The following is a 19,196-nucleotide window of genomic DNA, read 5'->3' on the forward strand; positions in this document are numbered from 1 at the left end:
ATTCTAGCTATGGCATCCGTTAGCTGCATCCTCAGCTCTCTCACTTGATCCTGTAGGAAGTAAATTTGTTCATGATATCCAAGAATTGGTCGGTCAAAAAGACCACCTCGTTCATAGATATGTGCATACGGGGAAGGCATCCTGGCTGCCACTGTGGAGTATCTGGCTTTGTTACTGGAGGCTGCTGGAGTGGAAGGGGTTTTTGAAGAGGAGGAAGGTAGGCTGGGCCATGCTTTGCTGGCCATATCTCCTATTACCCCCTGGCTGAGCTAACCTCCTAGTTGGGCTGGGGGTTCAGCCCAGCTAGGGGTTCCTAATTCAAGAGCTTGCTACAACCAGCTAGGGGAGCAGGGAGCAGAAGCGGAATGGGAGCAAGAGGTACGGGCGTACAGGTACGGACGGGAGCAAGAGTGAAGTAGCCAATTCCACTGTTTTAGATATGCTGAAATATTATGTGGCTGCACAGAAGGCTGAGTGGGAGAGAGATCTTCCATTGGTGGAGTTTGCCTACAACAATACAATCCAGAGCTCCATGCACCCCAGGGAAGGCTCCTTTGAGCTAATTTAAGCCTTAAGGTAAGATTATTCTACCACCAATCCTCAGGACAAAGGATGAAATATTTGCTGCTGATCAGTATGTCCGAGATCTAGAAACAGCGTTTGAGCAGGTCGGGACGGCAATTACTCGATCTCATGAAAAACAAACGAAAGCTGCAGATAAGCATCATAGGCAGCTAGACCTCCAAATTGGAAAGTAGGTGCTCCTCAATTTGAAAAGACAAGGCTTCGAAAGATGAAGGGTAAGGAATATGTCTATCCAAAGCTGTCCACCAAATATTATGGACCATTTTGGGTCACAGATAAAATTAATGAGGCCGCTTACAAACCATTGGAAGATTCATAATGCATTTCATGTGAGTCTTCTGAAAAAGTGCAAGGGCCCTGAGCCAACTAAACCAATCTTGAGGACTAGGATTAGTCCAAAGAATTGGAATGCATGCATTGGCTAACCACTTCGTGGTGTTTTATTTGTGGCAGGTGCTTGGAGACGGTTAAAATCCCCAGCTTTTAGAGGGAAAGGCATGCAAACCAGATGTCCACAGTGCCAAAGGGAACCACACATTCTAGATTGCTATTTTTAGCAGGATTTGCCACAGTTTGGATTCTTCACGCCTCTACTAGTCTGAAGGACGAATTTTGGAGAGGACCTGATTTTCTTCTTTGCACTCTGCATGAGCTGATCTTGTAGCAAAACTACTGATTTTCTGAAATAATACCTTCGAAGGAGGCCAGCCCTTATTTCTGTGTGTTCTCTACTCCCTCTTCCACTAACCCTCCCTGCTATCTCTCGCTCCCTCTAAATAGCCAAACCCTCACATTTTCACTCATAACTTCTTCATCCAAGCTCCAAATACAGATCCGTCTGCTCCTAACGTGCTTCTGCTTTTCCCTCCATTCTTCTATACCCAAATCGCTGCCATTTTTTCACCCTCCTGAAATCCTCTTCACCTGCTGCTATTGCGATTTTCCAGCTAGTTACCTGCTGTTCCAGGCAATTGCAATTTGCTCCATATCATCCTCATGTACCTCCAACTTGATAATTTAAATCCTGCTTACCTACCTATATCTCTTCCCTACAAAACTATCAGCCCTAGCTCTCCAAGGCTTGCCTCTCCGGCTCTGCTGATGCTTCCAATCTGAAGCTGTGTTTTGATTGGTAATTTACCTGACCTTGGCAGATATGCATACCCAGAAGCTGATGCTTACTTTAGGGTTATGCAGAAACACAGCTTGAAAAAGTTTCATTATCATGAATCCAAATCGTTGCTGATTCTACAAGATTGTTGCCATCTGGCAAAATTTATAGCTCTAACACACTACATTATTGGTCCGTACCTAGTCTCTGATGAATATTTCAGAGTGTTTGTGATTAGTACATTGGAATCCATCTACAAGATTGTTGCCATCTGGCAAAATTTATAGCTCCAGCACACTACATTATTGGTCCGTACCTAGTCTCTGATGAATATTTCAGAGTGTTTGTGATTAGTACATCGGAATCCATTTGTGTATCTGAGTCCAGTTCAAAGAATCATATTCATTTTGTATCTCCTATTCCAAAAAAAAGGATGGAAATATGCCAAAGTTCATCCTTGGTGCACAAACTGGGACCTCATTCGCACCCCATCTGGAGCATTATCCTTTTTTTAAACCCTACACTCTATTGCTTTCTGTTTTGCATGATGGTGTTATTTCCTATGATTAATTGTGATTATTGTGTTCGATTTTAAAAAATTTATTGTGATCATGTGGGCCCTATATGCAACAGAACAATCATCTGACAAAACAAGGCACGAAAATAAGAATAAATAAAATTAGCCAATATCAGAAAATATTGGATATACAAATGGTTGTAACGTCTTATAACAAGTGCCATCCAGTCCACGTAGCATGTTTAGGATGGCCCTGTGCAGTCCACACAGGATGACCATATTAGGGCCCACATGGAGCTGGATGCAACAACTGGGCACGGCTTTTTGGAGGGACTCTAAACAGGTTTGGTAAGAGGCAGCACACTGGCCCTAGACCTGGCTGAGCTGGTTGGCCATCAGGCCGACAGCAGCTGGTCGGCCTTCAATTCCAGACCTAAAGTTCCCCTATTGTGCAGTTGTGAGTCATGAGATTGGAGAAACTTGTGAAACACTAACGGTCCACGCTGCACTGCCAGGTCAAGCATTAGGTTGTAATCAACCTTTCCTTGAAGCGTTAAGGAGCATCCAGCAAGCAGTTGTTGCCTCTTGTATTCAGTTCTGTGTACTTGCCAGTTTGGTGACCCACCTTTGGATCTGTTTGGAGCTCTTCTTGTGTACGAAGATCTCCTAGTGAAAGTCCTCTACGTGGCAACACTTATGGCTATTAGGTTGAATTTCTCATGGGGGGGTTTGGGGGGGATGCGTCAAGCAGCAGTTTTTCTTTGCTAAAACCATCCTGGAATCACCAGATAAAAAGCAGCCTCCTTTAGCTCTCCACCTGCCCTGCCAGCCCTACATTAGAAAATAAAGGATAATCCTAATGACCCCGATAATAAACCTCAAGAGGAGCACGCATTCTTAGCAGACTACCTTTCATGATCTTGCACATCTCGGGCACAGGCAATGTGATATCCTGTTTTCTCAAATGCTTTTTGGCGGCCTATAGAGCCTCTACAACCTCTGTTTGACAGTTTATCAGACAAAGAGTAGCACGCAGAAGTTAGTGGCACCTGACAGACAACTTAGCCCAGCATACCAAAAGAACGACAAAATCTAAAAATGAGGGCCACGCACCTTCCCTTACACTGTTGTACACCTAAAGCATTTAGACATGATGGTATCGTAGTTTTGACAGCACCACTGCCCCTTAATTGTATGTACAGGCTTTTCCCAAGCAATGCCCCTCTGTCTACCTCTCGAGGCCAGCACTCTCTGTCTAGCTTTAGTAAACATGGATAATGACACAGAATTTAGGGGCACAAGAACACAAATAACCCTTTCCCATGCGTAGGCGCCTAAAAATACATCCACATACACGTTAGAAAGTGGCGTGTGTTCAGGTTATTCCAACATTTAGGCCCTGAAATTGTTTAATATGCATGAAGATTTACCTTGCCAATGCAGCTGGGTCCCAAGCAGAGGGCACTGCCGCTATTACTTCTTCCTTCAAACTCAGCTGTGTTCTGGGCAGCTCCACACTGTACAAATTGATGAACACACCATCCAGTGCTAGACTCTTGGTCGCTGACGCATCCTTTTGCCAGGACCCAGTGAAGCCAAACATATTATTGAAGAGGCCTAGCGGAATCTTCCCCGAAATAGATAAATTCTGATTGAATTTCTCAGACATCTGAATCGATTTGAATTGTAACAGTACCGATTCAGTGAGCTGTAGTCGATAGTTTTGATTTTAAAACATGTAAGGCAGCTTTTAGAAAATGACACGGTTGGATGAGAACGATACCTCATTAAATGAAAGAATGTCGGACCTAAACCTGGTACGGTCTCCTTTGTCACATTTGACAGCTGCAGGAACATTGGGAAGGACTATCCCTCCCGGCACAACGAGCTCCTGAGTTCGGTTGTCATCCAGTTCGATCAAGCATGGACCTGCATCCTCCTTCAGCCGCGTATCGGATGTCACGTCATACCCACGTCCCAATGCTTGAACGGCCAGCTTAGCCACTAAAGCAGGATCCCGCGACGACTGCTTGGCAGCCATTACTCAACATCAATCCACACCTCTACCGATGTCTGTATATTGCTGGAAATATGCTCGTTCTCGGTTCGCCACCAAGAAGATGCATTTTCTACTACGTCTGTCAGTGCAGTACAATCCCCCTTGAGCCTCGTCCTTTACCTATGCCTCGAGGCACGGCCTATATGCCCTTAAATCTCACGTATTACACGTGTATGGATCTTGATCCTTCTCAAGTAAGCCACACGTTCATGCGCCCTCGAAACTTCTGTGTAGCAGGCGTTTCTCACTCAAATTTTATTGCTTACTCCTTGCTCGAGTTTCCGAGAATCGCTGAGCAGAACACTCTAACCGGGCTTCGAATTTAGTGGGAATGAGAGAGAGCTTAAATCTCCGCGTAACACACGGAACAAGATAGAATCTAAGAAGCAAGAGAGGCTGTGTGTAAAAGATAGGAGGAGGGGAGGACTTACCTAAGGCTTGGCCGCCTCACTTTGACTTGGACCTCCATTTCCACAGTGCACTAAGGCCTCTAGATAAATGTGCATGCTTTTGTGACATGACAAGAAGGTTTGAGCAATTTAGACTTCCATCACAAGGTCCCAACCTCTGCCTAGTCAAACCCATGACGATTGGATGAGAATTTGAAGCTTTATGCTTCTAAATTATGTCATGAGAACAAGTTGAATTTGCATTCAAATGGCCTTCCCTAGAAGCACTCTAGTGTGAGTACACATGGCACTAGACGTGCCTTGAAAGAGAAATAGTTGGAAAATGGTGGAGAAGACCACTCACACGCACATGTAAAAAATGCCTATGAATATTCTAGAGACAAGGCCTCCACTATACCTTCCCCATAGAGATTAGGCCAAAAAATACCAGGGTGAACACCATAGTATAGGGTCTCACACGAGTTCATTTGAACGTTGTGCATGTGGCAGGAGTATTTTCTCCCTACCCCCCTCAAGAATGCTTTATCCTCCCTAGTTGTTCTACCAAGTTTTCCACAACCCCACCCCTTAAACAACCCAATAGGGACCCCTAACGTTCCCAAAATAAAAATATAACAATGAGTCATTGCAATGGGAGGATGACGTGATTCAAAGGGCAAAAAATGAACTTTGCGAGAAGTTTCTCCACCACCTGCGAGTCTTGAGAAGGTTATGCACCGCCTTGGGCACCTATAAAGACTAGTCCCCCTAGAGTAGGAGGGCAGAGAGGGGGAGGGAGGCAAGGGTTGCGATAATGACTGTGCGGAGGAGGCATGCGCAGCTTGTGATAAGGCTTGCGTAGCCTACCTTTCATTAAAGATTAAGGCCTTTAATGCCTTCAAACCCAGGTGTGAGATAGACCCATTTATATATTCGTACCTTTAAGTTGAACCTCTATTATATAAACATGATTCTACGTGTCTAACTTTTTCAGTGATTCACTTCCCTCCACTCAATAAGCCATCAATTAGTTTACAAGCATTGAGACACTTAATTGCAAAAATAGGCACACATTGATGTAAATGGTAGCATGCTTTGTTGGGATGCCTATTTCACTTAGGACTTTGACAAATCAAGAAGAATGACGAGTTAGTTGAGCAAGCAAGAGCATAACCATTCAAAACAAAATCATTTGGTACTGGCTCACATGTGAGCCCCTCACATTGTTATTACATACATAGTATTGGGGGAGGATGTTATGAGTTTTTGAGGTCCATCTCTTTAGTTCTTTCCTTGCTAAAGTAAACCATCAGGGTGTGAAGCCTTCTTCTTGATCACTTATTCCCACTTTGCCTCATTTTTCTTAGAAATAATTCCCATTGTAATTGTTGATCATTCACTCCACGATTGAATCAATAAGTTTCAATGGGTGTTAAAGAGTTTTTTTTCACTAATCATAAGATGACATTGTTCATGAATGATCACATGTTTTTGCATGGATCCCGAAGCATGAATGTTCTTTGTTGTATATAGGCTTCATCTTGTTTTCTTGCCCCAAACGGGCTAAGAAACAAACTTATTGTCATCCCTATGTATTAAATATGTACATGCAAGAGATACTTTCACCCTAAAGGCTCTAACCAACTTCTTTTCATCCATCATCTAGCTAAAAAGTAAAAGAAGTGATGTTGGAACTACCACAGGTGTCACCACTCAATGTCTTCTTCCTACCTCTCACTTCACCTAGATACAAGTTAGGGGGAAAAGACTCCAATGTGTGTTTACCACACTATTAAAAATAAAAATTAAGCATATATATGCCATTTAGGGTTATGATTCCCTACTAGCCATATAAACTAATTGTAATTTGCCTTACATTGCACTTGGTAAGTATAGGGTGCATTGTGACTTTTATTTTTTAGGTTCTGAATTGAGTGACTCAAATTTCACCTTATGAGCCTTGCAGAACGACTAGAAATGTGCAATTGTCGTATAGGTTAACTAGTACTGCTCTCCTAAGTTGTATGTTTTTTAAATGCCAACTAGTACTGCTCTCCTAAGTTGTATGTTTTTTAAATGCCAACTAGTATAAGAAATTTAATACTTTAGACTCAATTATGCATCTTCTATAAGTATGTATCCAAGTAGTTCTCTTATCAAAACTACATCTATGAATCCAAGTAGTTCCCTTATAAAGTCTACATCTGTGTATCCAAACTATTTCTCTATCAGTAAATTTATGAAATCTCAATCCATCATAACCTTTTGCAAATAACTTGACCTGAACTCATACTTTTGCTATGTACATTTTCATGCAATCGGTTTCTTTCCTACTTGTAAATGTTTCAAAGATCTCTCCACCTCTAAGTTGGAATGACTTTGATGATGATCTAGTGATAATGCATGACCATCATTGAATGTCTAGGTTGGTTGCATGAGTGGTTGCTAAAACTTTAAAAGTTTCTTTGGTCTCTACTTTATTAGTTTTTTCCTTTGGCTCTTTGATATCATCTAACTTTGAAATGTGTGATTCTTTGTTACTTATGATGTGTGGATTTGGCTTGGCCTCCGTCAATACATTACCCTATTTGACATGATCTCAAAAGTTGGTTGTGACTATCTAGTGACCATGGCTATCACAACCTATTCACGTTCTTTTCTTAAACTATTCAGAACTATTCTTTCCTCTTTACTTGTGGTCTTATCAACAAATTTGCAATATCTCTTAATAAGATAGGATACTCTAGTCCAAATTTTGTTCGTGGCCTCTTTGTCATGCATAATGTTTTAAGGCATTGGTATGTTTTGACATATGCTTTTCATTGAATATATTCTCCAATGTTGTACATGCATCTATATGATGTCAAAAAGTACTTGGACCTTTAAAAACCTACAAAATGTTGCCCTCTCATTGCACAGTATGTGGTTCCAGTTAGGAATCGATTTAGGCAATTGGGGTGGTGTTGAGATCTTAAATCTAGGCATGAAAGAATCAAGGACTTATTGTGAACGAATTGAGGACTTATTTTGAGTCTCCTTGCCATAGTGTTGTCTTTAAAGATAAAATTGTGACATCTTTGACATTGATATTCATCACAATCAATGCTAATGCAAATCTCTTATTGGTTTAATGTGTTTGTCATTGCTAAAGAGATACAATATGGATTTTGGCACATTTTTAAAAAGATCTAAAGGTCATTTGAGCCTAATTTCAATTACATGTAACCATTTTCCTCATCAATATCATTCATACACTAAGGTTTGAATTTTTTGAAGCTCACAATCACAAAGTTATTTGTTCACTAATGCACAATCACAACGATTGTTGGATTGAAAATTCTATTAAGAATTGTAATCAAAGCTAGAGTTAGACCATAATGCTCAATGCCATACAAAGTAGCTAACGTTGGATAGAAATATGCAATATAGTTGGATTGGAAATCTATCAAGAATTGTAATCAGAACTAGAACTAGACCATAGTGTTCAATGCCATGCAAAGCAGTCAAAGTTGTAAGGTCTTGGGATGACTTCCCATTGACTTTAGGTCCATACCACACTGGCTACAAGTAGCCTTCATTTAGTTTTATTGGAGCAACTAGGGTGTGAAAATTCAAGTGAACTCACTTGGGTTAGGCTTTAACAAATATGACCAAGTTATAGGTAAAATAGATGGCTAAAAGTTAGCCAAGGTCAATATTCCAAGGCTAGGATAGCACAGCTTGCTAATGCCGATTGGTGATGTGGAATTGTATGGGTGACGACATGGTAATAAGGCTAGAGTTGATGTGGTAGTGACCTTGGCTGATGAGGTGGAACTTGGATGATGTAGCACTTTAGGAACTTGGCAATCTATACATGTAGTACAAAGACCGGGTGAGATGGATTAGTGTGGCATTGCTAGTTGGATGGAATGGATGCTACAAGTTGTTCGAATCTTCAACATTGTATCCTCTAGAAAGCATGCACACCAAAATTGACAATGCATATTTTGTTGCAAAGTGCTAAGGTTTGATGATGTAGAGAATAACTCATGTTGCAAGTTGCAATGGCAAGGTTTGGTCATGAGGGGAACTCGCGTCTCATTGTGAGTTGAAGAAGGTGCCCATGATGACCACAATTTGAGTTGCTTATTGCTTACCCTCATTGAGATTTTAAGCAGTCCTGGATTTAGTTTGAATTCCCGCGAGTTGTTATCATTGCTTCCACCATTGACTGTCATCCTATATAAGCCAGAGGATTTGGCCAAAAATGGAACCTTAATGGGGAATAAGTGGATAAGATGTCTCTAAGCTAAGACTTGTTGAGCTTGCTCTGGTCCATCACTAACCCTACATAACATGGATAAGCTAGGATTAATTGATTAATAAAGAAACAACACTTGATTTTTTCCCTTGGCCCCCTTTCTATAGCCCCTTTAGCCTCTTTCATCAAATGGCCAAAATTGGTTTGACCTTAATGATTTAATAGAAGAAATTTATTGTGATTGCCTCCTAAATTAAACCTTATTCGATTCACTAAAGGGCCGCATTGCAACATTGCAAGTAAGCACTTTCCAATGATCCATTTCCCTCACTTCTTGGCCATAGGTGGACTACCATAATGGTGTAATGGGACTCAACTAGATCCCTCTAAATACACATCCCTAGGTAGGTTGTACCTTATCAAAGGCTTTGGTAGGATATGTTATTACTCTTCAACACTCCTACACGAGTTAATCTTACTTTATTGGATGCATTCTCAAGTGACCTAGCAAATCATTGCTTGATACAAGACAATTGAATTGGTGATGTTGTCACAAAGATATAACTCCATAGATACTTTGCTCTCCATTTGTATGGCAAGGACTGTGGTAATGGCTATAGTGAACTTATAAGCTCCACAAAAGTTTCTCCTTCAAATCGTACATCAACAAATGACTTAATAGTATAGATCCCGAATGCTTTCACATGGAATGGCTTGAATCAACCCTTGAGACACAATCACCTCTTCTCTCTCTTTTCATTCTTGCAAGGCATAGTTTATCTCTAGATAGACAATGCTTCATAAGTGGGAAAAGGCATGTTGCATGCTAACCTTTTTGCAATTGAGCATTGACATTAGCTCTTTATGCAGTATTGCCACATTGATTGACTCACATGCTAATCACTCTACTTTGTCAAACTAGCTTGCAACTCACTAGGAGTCCAGCACTTCTTGCTTTATACTAATAAATGTTTACCATAACTTGCTATACCTTATTGATTTACAAATCTTGTTGCTTGAATAGCCATTTTTAGAGTAAAAAATATCAAAATTATAAGAAACCCAAGAGAGAACCCTTATATCTTCTGATGATGTTGGTTAGTTGCCTATTGCATTAATATGTCAAGTAGAGTTACTATCATAGTGCATCGTCTACCATTACACTTAATGTAGGAAGGATATGGTACAATTATATATCACCCACTATTTATTCATGGACTCACAATAAGAATTGTGATGGGTTTCTAACATTGCACTTATATGCGCTTGGCTATATATGATGTGGCTATGGATGTATTATGCTTTAGGTTGAATTGTGACCAATTACCTCACCTCAATTGAAGATATGATTTGTTGTGCTACCTCTACAACAATAAATCAAAGATGGATATTCATATACTGTGTGGTAGCATGTATGGATGTTTGTTGAAACTTTGTAACATGTAATTTGCCATTTTATGATATCATTAATGCACAACAACCCTTTGTCAGATTCAAGGTATGCTTATATTATAGCATGACTAAATAGTACATCACGTAGCTCAGTAATCCACATGCATCCCCACTTTTCTTTTCGTGTACTTGACAAAATTATAGACAAAAATCATGTTCAAACTGTTCTCACCCTTTGCTTTGTTTCTAGATGACATTGACATTATAACATCCGTCACCTTTCTTCTAATTATTGTAATTTTGTAATAGCTTATGCTACTTGAGGCTTTACCTATCTTCTACATTTGATCATATAGATTTTAGTATATGCTACTATTATAGCATGATTGCATAGTACATCATGTAGCTTAATAATCTACATACATCCCCACTTTCCTTTTTGTGTACTTGAGAATATTATAGAATAAATTTATGTTTAGACTTTTCTAGCCCTTTGCTTTGTTTCTAACTGATGTTGAGTAATGTTGTACGCTCTAGGTATCCCAATCCCCCCAATGTTTTCACAGAGAAATGGGCAAAGTCAAAGATTGTTGTTATACTTACCAATAAAAGATCTTTGCTTAAGAGGCAGGCACTAGCCGAGATTGCCAGGAGAGAGGGAGGTCAACCACCAAGGGGCTAGCCCCACACCATTCATAAGCATGAGTGGAAGAAAGCAATGAAGGCAGTGAAGGTGGACCTTGGTCTGCAGCATGTGGAGGCATGAAGGATCCAAATGGAGTAATATGGAAACGTGCATTTTGGAGCAGGGTGTGTTGAATCATGGGAGGCCCAATTTGTAAGTATCGATCTCAAATTATATTGTGTTTATGTGGTTTATTAGGAGGTTGTTTCTTTGTACTAACCCCTCTGCAAATTGTGTCATCTTGCAGCTTGATATCGTGAGCAAGTATCCTACTCCTATCGAGACAACCTACCATCGTGGACATTGCAGAGGACATACATGGAGGCACTTCTATGATGAGGGATTGATTACTGAGGAGCAGTATATCCGGGCTACTGGAGCGCCCCCTTGGTATTTAAAAGTACTTAAATAATGTCAATATTGTAAATAAAGATTTGATTTTTCATACATTGATACATGTTGTCCCTCGTTTACAGGCCCCTGGGGATACTACTCATCAGGAGGAAGAAGGCGAGGATACTAAGGAGGAAGAAGACGATGAAGAAGGTGACGAAGAAGGGAGCGAGGACGCGGAAGACTTAGATTAGTCATAGTTCTTCTAGCTATTGTCATTTGAGTTCACATTATCCCTCACCTTTCTTCTAGTTATTATAATTTTGTAATAACTTGTGCTACTTGAGGCTTTACATATCTTCTACATTTGATCATATATACTTAAGCATTGCACATGTGCCTTAGCTAAGAGAAATCAAGTCGTCATCAAAAAGTTTGAGAAACTATAATATAACTTTTGATTATAAATCTATATATATTTTTATTTGACAAATTGATGTGATCGAACCGCTCATGCCACAATTTGGATCTTCCATGGTCCCCGTGCACCAACAAAGCATTGAGCCGACATAGCCCATGCTCCTCGACTCCTTGAGCCACCACCTTTCTGTTTGCCTTGGATGTGATAGTGACTTTGCCATTCTCGAATAAGATCGACATATTATGCTTGTCCATATGACAGATAGACAAAAGTTATTGCACAAGTTTGGTACATACAGTACACTAGAAATCAACTACTCATTTCCTATAGTCGTGATGAATGGAATACTAACAATACCCTTCACAGGGCATGTCCGGTTGTCCCCCACATTGACCTTGGAATCGGGATGCATACCTTCCATGGATTTGAACCACTCCTTCTTGTTGGACATGTGCTTTGAAGCTCCACTGTCCATGTACCAACCTTCCTTCTGAATAAGTAGAGAAACACTTAGTGATGATGACGGTCATGACATTTGCTGATTCGGTCTTTGGCTCCTCCTTGGACTTGGACTCCTTCTTTCGCTTGAGGTCAGCCTTCTTCTTGTGGCAGTCCTTAGCAGAATGACCAATCTTCTTGCAACACTCCTTAGCCTCAGGGTCTCTTGTCATAGTATTAGAGCCTAGTGTAGCTCATTCTTTGAGAGTTGAAGGTGAGTTTTCTTCAAGGTTGTCGTGAAGGCTTGCTGAGTGAAGTTCCCTTTAGTCTTCAACCAAGAAGAAGAGATCTTGCTTGACAACTTGAATGTCAGCTCATAGAAGAGCTTTGAAGCAGACGACCTATCTAAAGGGTTAAAGGTGCCTCCAACAAAACCATAGTGCAAGCTTCTAGCTACGTCTCCATCGTCCACCGGACTGGACAGACATACTCAACTGCTGACTACAAAAATCGAGCTCCAACTGACTACGGGCAGCATGCATTAGCAAGCGCTGAAACTATTGGGCTGCCTTCTACACTCTATGTAGCTCTACCTAGCTCCTCCACCATCTACTTGCATCAACGGCGCTCCCCACAGTGCTCACGACAAACTCCAACCTCAACAACCTACAAACGATTCGACTGCCTCTACGACCATCACCATAGCAGCTTCTATCTCCACAAAGAGACCCGGCTCATCCGTGACACTTCAAACGATGCCCACAACTCCTACATGTTAAAGCTCATCCACGCACCTCAAGCTCCCTTCTGAGCAAACGAGCAACCCAACAAATCGGTCGAGCGTCTTCTCCATAGACTCAAGACTTCAAAACGCCCACGACTTCGTCTTCGTTGTGTCGCCATCTGATCTCTGCCTTTCCCAAGGCTTTCAAACCTTAGAAAAGAAAGCCATGTGGGTTAGCATTGGTTAGTGGGGTTAAAACTTTTATGTGTGTTAAGATTAGGCTTGAACCCTAGTCAAGTTTAGTAAAACCATTAGTTTGGAGGGCTAGTTAAGACTGTGCCACATCCACAGCTTGCCACATTAGCATGCACAGTCAGCAGTACCACCTAAGCACAATCCCTTCATAAGCATAGACTGCATGTAGCATATGAATCCCTGTGCCACATCATCAATTGCCCCTCTTCTTCACAAAAACTTCGACAAGCTATAACTTGCAATCCAGGAAGAATTTGCACATGCTCCAAAAAGAAAAAGTGTGTTAAATTATGTACACGACGCAGCGGAACAAAAATTGAACAAAGAATAGAGAGTACACAGCAAACTGAAGATGAACAAAATTTTCCTTCAATACTGATGTAGTATAGACGACGGCTCCGTCCACCCGTGCGCTCCCACAGTGGAGCTTAGATGGTGATCTAGACAGATACTAGGTGAAGAGCTATTAGCTGGAAGATCTAATTTGATTTGAACTGATCTAATACAATGGATTGGGGAGGTCACCTCTTTATAGCTATGAGAGCGGTAGTCGGATCAACATAGTTGGTAGAATCGACCAGTCAACCTAGTCGGTGAAGCTGACCAATCAACCTAGTCGGTGGAACCGACTAGTCGTCCATGGAACATTCAAGGAATATTTCCTATACCATCGCCTTGGGGGCTCTTGCCCTCGAACCCCCACCAAGGGGGCCACTAGCCCCCTTGGGACCCCCCAGGCCCCAACAAGAATAAGGGGCTCCCACACAATCACCTTTCTACCATCAACGGCCTCATTGATAGACCTCATATGACATACAAGTTAGTGTCCTAGGCTCACACATGGCTTCTCCTCTCATATGGGGGCCTTACAACTTGAGCACCTTGGACCACTGGTGGTCACCAGAAGGGTGGGGCATTGAGCATATCTAACAAAGTGATCACCTTTTCGAGCTCTACACACTTGTCAAGTCAATTTTGTTGTTTGCAATTAGACACTGCCAGACTTGAAAGTTTTCTTCAATTGGTAAGACCTTTGTAATGGCAATATGCACCCCAACTATTGAGAAGTTTATTGGGGAAGGATTTCATACTTGGTCTACACAAATGAGGTATCTCTTGATGTATCAAAAGCTTTGGAAGACTATAAAAGAAGACATACCCACCACTGCACAAATGAAGCCTGGAAGGAAAAAGATGAAGCAGCACTATCACTCATTGGTTTGCACTTGGGTCCACACATAATTCATCATATAGAATCTAAGGTCATGCCAAAGATGCATGGGATGACTTGATGTTTGGTGCAAAAGCCAAAAATCAAGAAATTCATCTTAAGATTGAATTCTATGATTTTCACATGAGCTTCAATGAATCCATGCACAATTTGTCAACAAGATTAAAAGCATTATGACCCAAATAAAAGGCATAAATGCAAAAGTAGGAGAAAAGGATGCACTTGCAATCCTCCTTAAAAGCATGCCTGCAGAGTACAACGCACTGACAACCACTTTGAAGAATCTCCCACATCCAAAGTTTGAGGACTGTGTATCCTCTCTTCTTGAGAAAGAAAGAGAGTTGAAGGCATCGACATTGACATCTACATCAACACGCAACAAAAATAATGAAGAATAAGCATTGTTTAGTAAAACATCAATGAAGTGTTACCATTGCGGAAAGATGGGCACTATCAAAATGATTGCATATTGAAGAACAAACCAAAGTGTCACCATTCTAAGAAGCTAGGACACAAGGAAGAATATTGTAGATTGAAGAACTAGCAGGTCAGCTACGTGGAGTCATCATCAAGCCATGAGTAGAAGGACAAAAACAACATGTATTGAGAAGCAAAAGCCTTTACATATTTAGCCTATATTCCTATATTTCTTGTAATCAAACCCGACCACCTGCAAGTAGCCATGTAAGCACTCAGGGGAGGTATTGACACATCAAAACCACACTTGACCACCTTAAGTATCAAGGTCTGCACTAAGTAGCAAGGTATGCACTTGACCACCTTAAGTAGCAAGGCATGCACTAAGGGGAGGTGATGGATTTATAACTCACATCTGACCACCTTGCAATAGCCAATGGATCATGACACCAAGGGGAGGTGTTGAGATATGGTGCCATGAGCACATATTAGAGGCTAAGGTATGGTATAGGAATGTATTAAAGTAGCCACCCTAGGATGTGGACTACATGATGTGAGGATGTGGATCGAGGACATCCACAAGTAGAGATGTGGATTAGAGGATCCCACAAGTGTTGACTATTCTAAGGGATCTCTCTATATAAGAAGCCTAACATGTATTGTTGATTATAGACATTGCAATAGATTGAGTATTTTCTACTTGGTGTGTCTCTCCTCGTGGTTTTTAGTATATGGTTTGAGCCTCCGTGATCTTCATGCTCCTTGAGTGTTAGACTAGGATTAGCACAATCCCAAACTCTTGTCACACTGGTGCCATTCCCCTTTGCAAAGACAAAATTTTGAATCAGGACATGGCAATGCTAGAATGGAATGGTGCCATTCTCCCATCTCAAAGCCAAAATTCTAAATTATGACATTGCAGTGGGAGAATGGCACTAGTGCCATTCTTCGATTGCAAATAATTTTTTTTTGAAACTTCAACTTTCCAAGGAGGAGAATGGCATTAGTGCCATTCTTCCATTGCAACGTTAGAATCAGGACATTGAAACGGGAGAATGGCACTAGTGCCACTCTCCCTTTACAAAATTGGAATTTTGAGAACTTTGTAATGGGAGAATGGCACCTAGGTCCATTCTCCCATTGCATTGTTGTAATTCAAAAGATTGGCTCTCTCATTATATGAATCTAGAATTTGCACACTTGAAGGTCATTGAACTAGGCTTATGAATCCCTTTGGCTATAATCTGCTCGCTTTCTTATTTTACATAATTGAAATGATAGGGAATGGCTACTAGATGTGGGGATAAGGTTAAGATGTTGGTGGGAAATGAAGTGGTTGCAACAGCTTTAGTTTATTTAATCGATGCAAATGGGTGATGTAGTTGTGTGAAGATTGGGGTAGATAATGTATCAGTGACGTGACAGTGGAGAAGGGAGATGCCTGACAAGAGTAGAGCCATGCAAGATGGTTCTAGAGATGAAAGACACCCTATGTGAGGTCAACACTTTGCTTAATCAACGTGGTTATCAGAGCCTATCCACATTCGCATTTGGCAAGATTTGGAAATCAAACAAACTTAAAAAATGTAGCCCTTGCTAAGATGAGTGAACTCTCTAAATGTAGCTTGTGCAGTCAGATCAAAGCTCAATTGGCAGCCACAAAAAGTCAAGATGAGTGCAGTTTGTTGATGGATGAGAGAAAGATGCATATGATACATCAATAGAGTTGCAGGAACTTGTACTATGCATGGTGCAAATACTCCGAGATGGATCCAAAAAAGTATGTATGCATAATCCATGATAAGATGGACAAAAAAAAAAGACTATTCCAAGACTTCGGGTGAGGTCCAAGGACACCGATTCCACATGGCAATTACAGGTTTCACTCATTGGAATGATTACCCATGGGCATGGACAAGGTCATTATGGACACTTCACCCTCAATGGTTTGTGGCCATCTAATCCCAACTTAAAAATTGGATCACTTTCAATTTGTTTGCGCAACCTTGAGAGGATGGATATGCATGACCTTGGAGACCTTGCTACTACTGATGGGATTCCAAGAAGTAGTGTTTGCCTTTTGAATGCTCTATGCTCAAGAAATGCTTTGGACTCCCATTACAGTTTTGAAGGTACACAACTTTCCACAAGGGGACCTTGCTTGTCTGAAATTATAGACGCCATGATCACACATGCAAATCTAGAGACTCTATTAGAGAGTGACCCAAAGTCTACCCCGGATGCCATGATAGCTTCCATTGCGAGGCCTATAGACACATGCCAGAATTTGTTATTGTCACATACACACCAAAACCCACACTCTTCAAAGGTAAGTGTTGTTGTTGAGCCAACATACCAAAAGTTGCCAAAGAACTTGCTACTCCAGCTAGATAATTGTGGGTCTGAGAATAAAAATAGATACTTGTTTGCATACCTTTCTCTTCCTGTAGCACGGGGCATTTTCAAGAAAATTCAATTAGGCTTCTTGATGGTAGGGCACACACATGAGGACATTGATGCAATGTTCAGTAGGTTCTCTGAGCATTTGCGAGTGGGACAAACATTCACTTTCCCTCATTTGGTGGATACACTCAAAAAATGTACATCATCTTCACAAGCACCATTTCTTCTTACATAGGTTCCTAACTTCAAGGATTATGTGGATGGCCACCTATGTGATGGGCAAGAAATGCTAGTCGGTCATACAAAGCCATTTCAATGTTGATTTTTCATGCAAGGTGACAGACCTATGATGTAGTACAAGGTGCATCTAAAATCACCGAATTGGATGTCCATTGAAGGGGGAATTGAGCTATGGAAGAAAGATAGTGAGGGTCGACCATTATTGCCTACAAGTTGTCTGGATATACTACCAATGGCTGCATTTGTGAGAGACCACTTGCAAGTAATATCACAGATAAAGGATTACATTCAGTTTTGGGAGAGATGTGCAAGTGGAAAGAATGCATCGTATGATCCTATATTAGGCCAGTGATAGACTACTGGGAAAACATGATCGGTGAGATTGAACATAAAAACATTTTAGAGATAGGAGTATATAGAGATTTTTAGCCAAGAACACAATTGCCTGATGAGGAGGATGATATAGATGCTTGCATTAATGAGTTCCAAGGCTATAAGGAATGGAATGTTCACTATTGAGGGCCTCTAAAAGGTAACCCCAAGGGAAGATTTTAGACCAATGGTGGATGTTAAGGTGATTTCGAAAGTCTTGGTGAGGCCATCATACCATGTATACCCCATATGGCTTGTGGTTGCCATATCAAGTGTCGAGATGGATGCTACATCTCCTAACTTCAAGAAATTATTAATTCAATATTGGGCACCATTAGCCTATGTTGACTGATGGAACAAGTATTGCGCAGAGAATAGGTTAGATCCACAGGTATGGGAGTGTATTGTGGACATCAAAAGCCATAGATAGACCCAAGAAGATTAAGATTCCATGGAGTGTATAAATCAAAGCACAAGAGATCTTGCTTGGTAACATAGCATAGAAAATGGTGATGATTTTCTCCTTCTTGATCTCCCAAACTTCCAATCTAATATGTTCTCTCATGTGATGTTTCTCAGTTGTTGTGATCTTATCAATGCATATTATTATTAATATGATAATTTTCAGAACATGTCTTTCACCAACAACTACTTTGTTTCTAGTGGTTCACTTTGCAAGATGTTTGTTAACACCACCAACTGGTGTTTATTGATGGAGCCTTCGGGCCACCTTCGCCAGGAAACAGGGGATCCTTCGTCTTCGGGCCACTGTAGCCCAGAACACCTCAAGTAAAATATCCATCTTGTCCCCAATCAATATTTATTAACACCACCAAATACATGATTTTCAAACTTTGCCACAAATGCCGTGTACCCAATGAAATGTTTCACAACCACTAATGTTTTTCATAATCATTGGAATTTCCAAATATCAAGAAACTTTTTGGCAAAATTCCCACAATCAATGAGACTTTTCCCAAATTTAATGAAATCCACCCAATTTCAAAATTCCCAAAATGCAACTTTTGTCCCACTTTATCTAATACAGTGTTCACTTTCACACACACACACACACACACACACACACATGCACGCACGCACGCACGCACACACACACACACATACATCCTTCCATTGGAGGAGTGGTTAAATAGTACCTCAATTTTTATGGAGGCTTTTTTCAATATCAATGCGTTATTACATGACAATGTAGGAGGAGTAATGCCACATTTTCCAGTTTATATGGATATGATTATTTTGATACATGACACAATTAGGCAATTAAAATTTATAAGGTTTGATACATTCAAAAGCACTAGAGCTAAAGCTTTGTGGGGTAGAACTTGTAAGAACCTTCCTCCTCCAAACTATCCACTAGAAC

At 40.8% G+C, this 19,196-nt stretch overlaps 1 protein-coding gene across 2 annotated transcripts in view; it reads right to left on the reverse strand.

Moving 5' to 3' along the window:
• LOC147901533 (MACPF domain-containing protein At4g24290-like) overlaps window positions 1-4,871 on the reverse strand; it is a 74,604-nt gene extending 69,733 nt beyond the window's left edge. Inside the window, exons 1-3 of one of the 2 annotated variants that reach the window (XM_087374502.1) lie at window positions 4,704-4,871; window positions 3,997-4,577; window positions 3,644-3,882 (exon numbers count right to left, since the gene is read on the reverse strand). In XM_087374502.1, the coding sequence (XP_087230628.1) occupies window positions 3,644-3,882; window positions 3,997-4,254 (497 nt within the window). In that variant the 5' untranslated portion in view covers window positions 4,255-4,577; window positions 4,704-4,871. Of the gene's footprint in view, window positions 1-3,643; window positions 3,883-3,996 lie in introns of both variants that reach the window. The other variant, XM_087374501.1, reaches the window with a different exon arrangement.
• Window positions 4,872-19,196: the final 14,325 nt, after the last annotated feature.

The sequence above is a fragment of the Dipteris shenzhenensis genome, chromosome 5, assembly GCF_047967505.1.
Source record: "Dipteris shenzhenensis isolate YYH24624 ecotype China chromosome 5, Dip_SZ_1.0, whole genome shotgun sequence".
Taxonomy (NCBI): Eukaryota; Viridiplantae; Streptophyta; class Polypodiopsida; order Gleicheniales; family Dipteridaceae; genus Dipteris; species Dipteris shenzhenensis.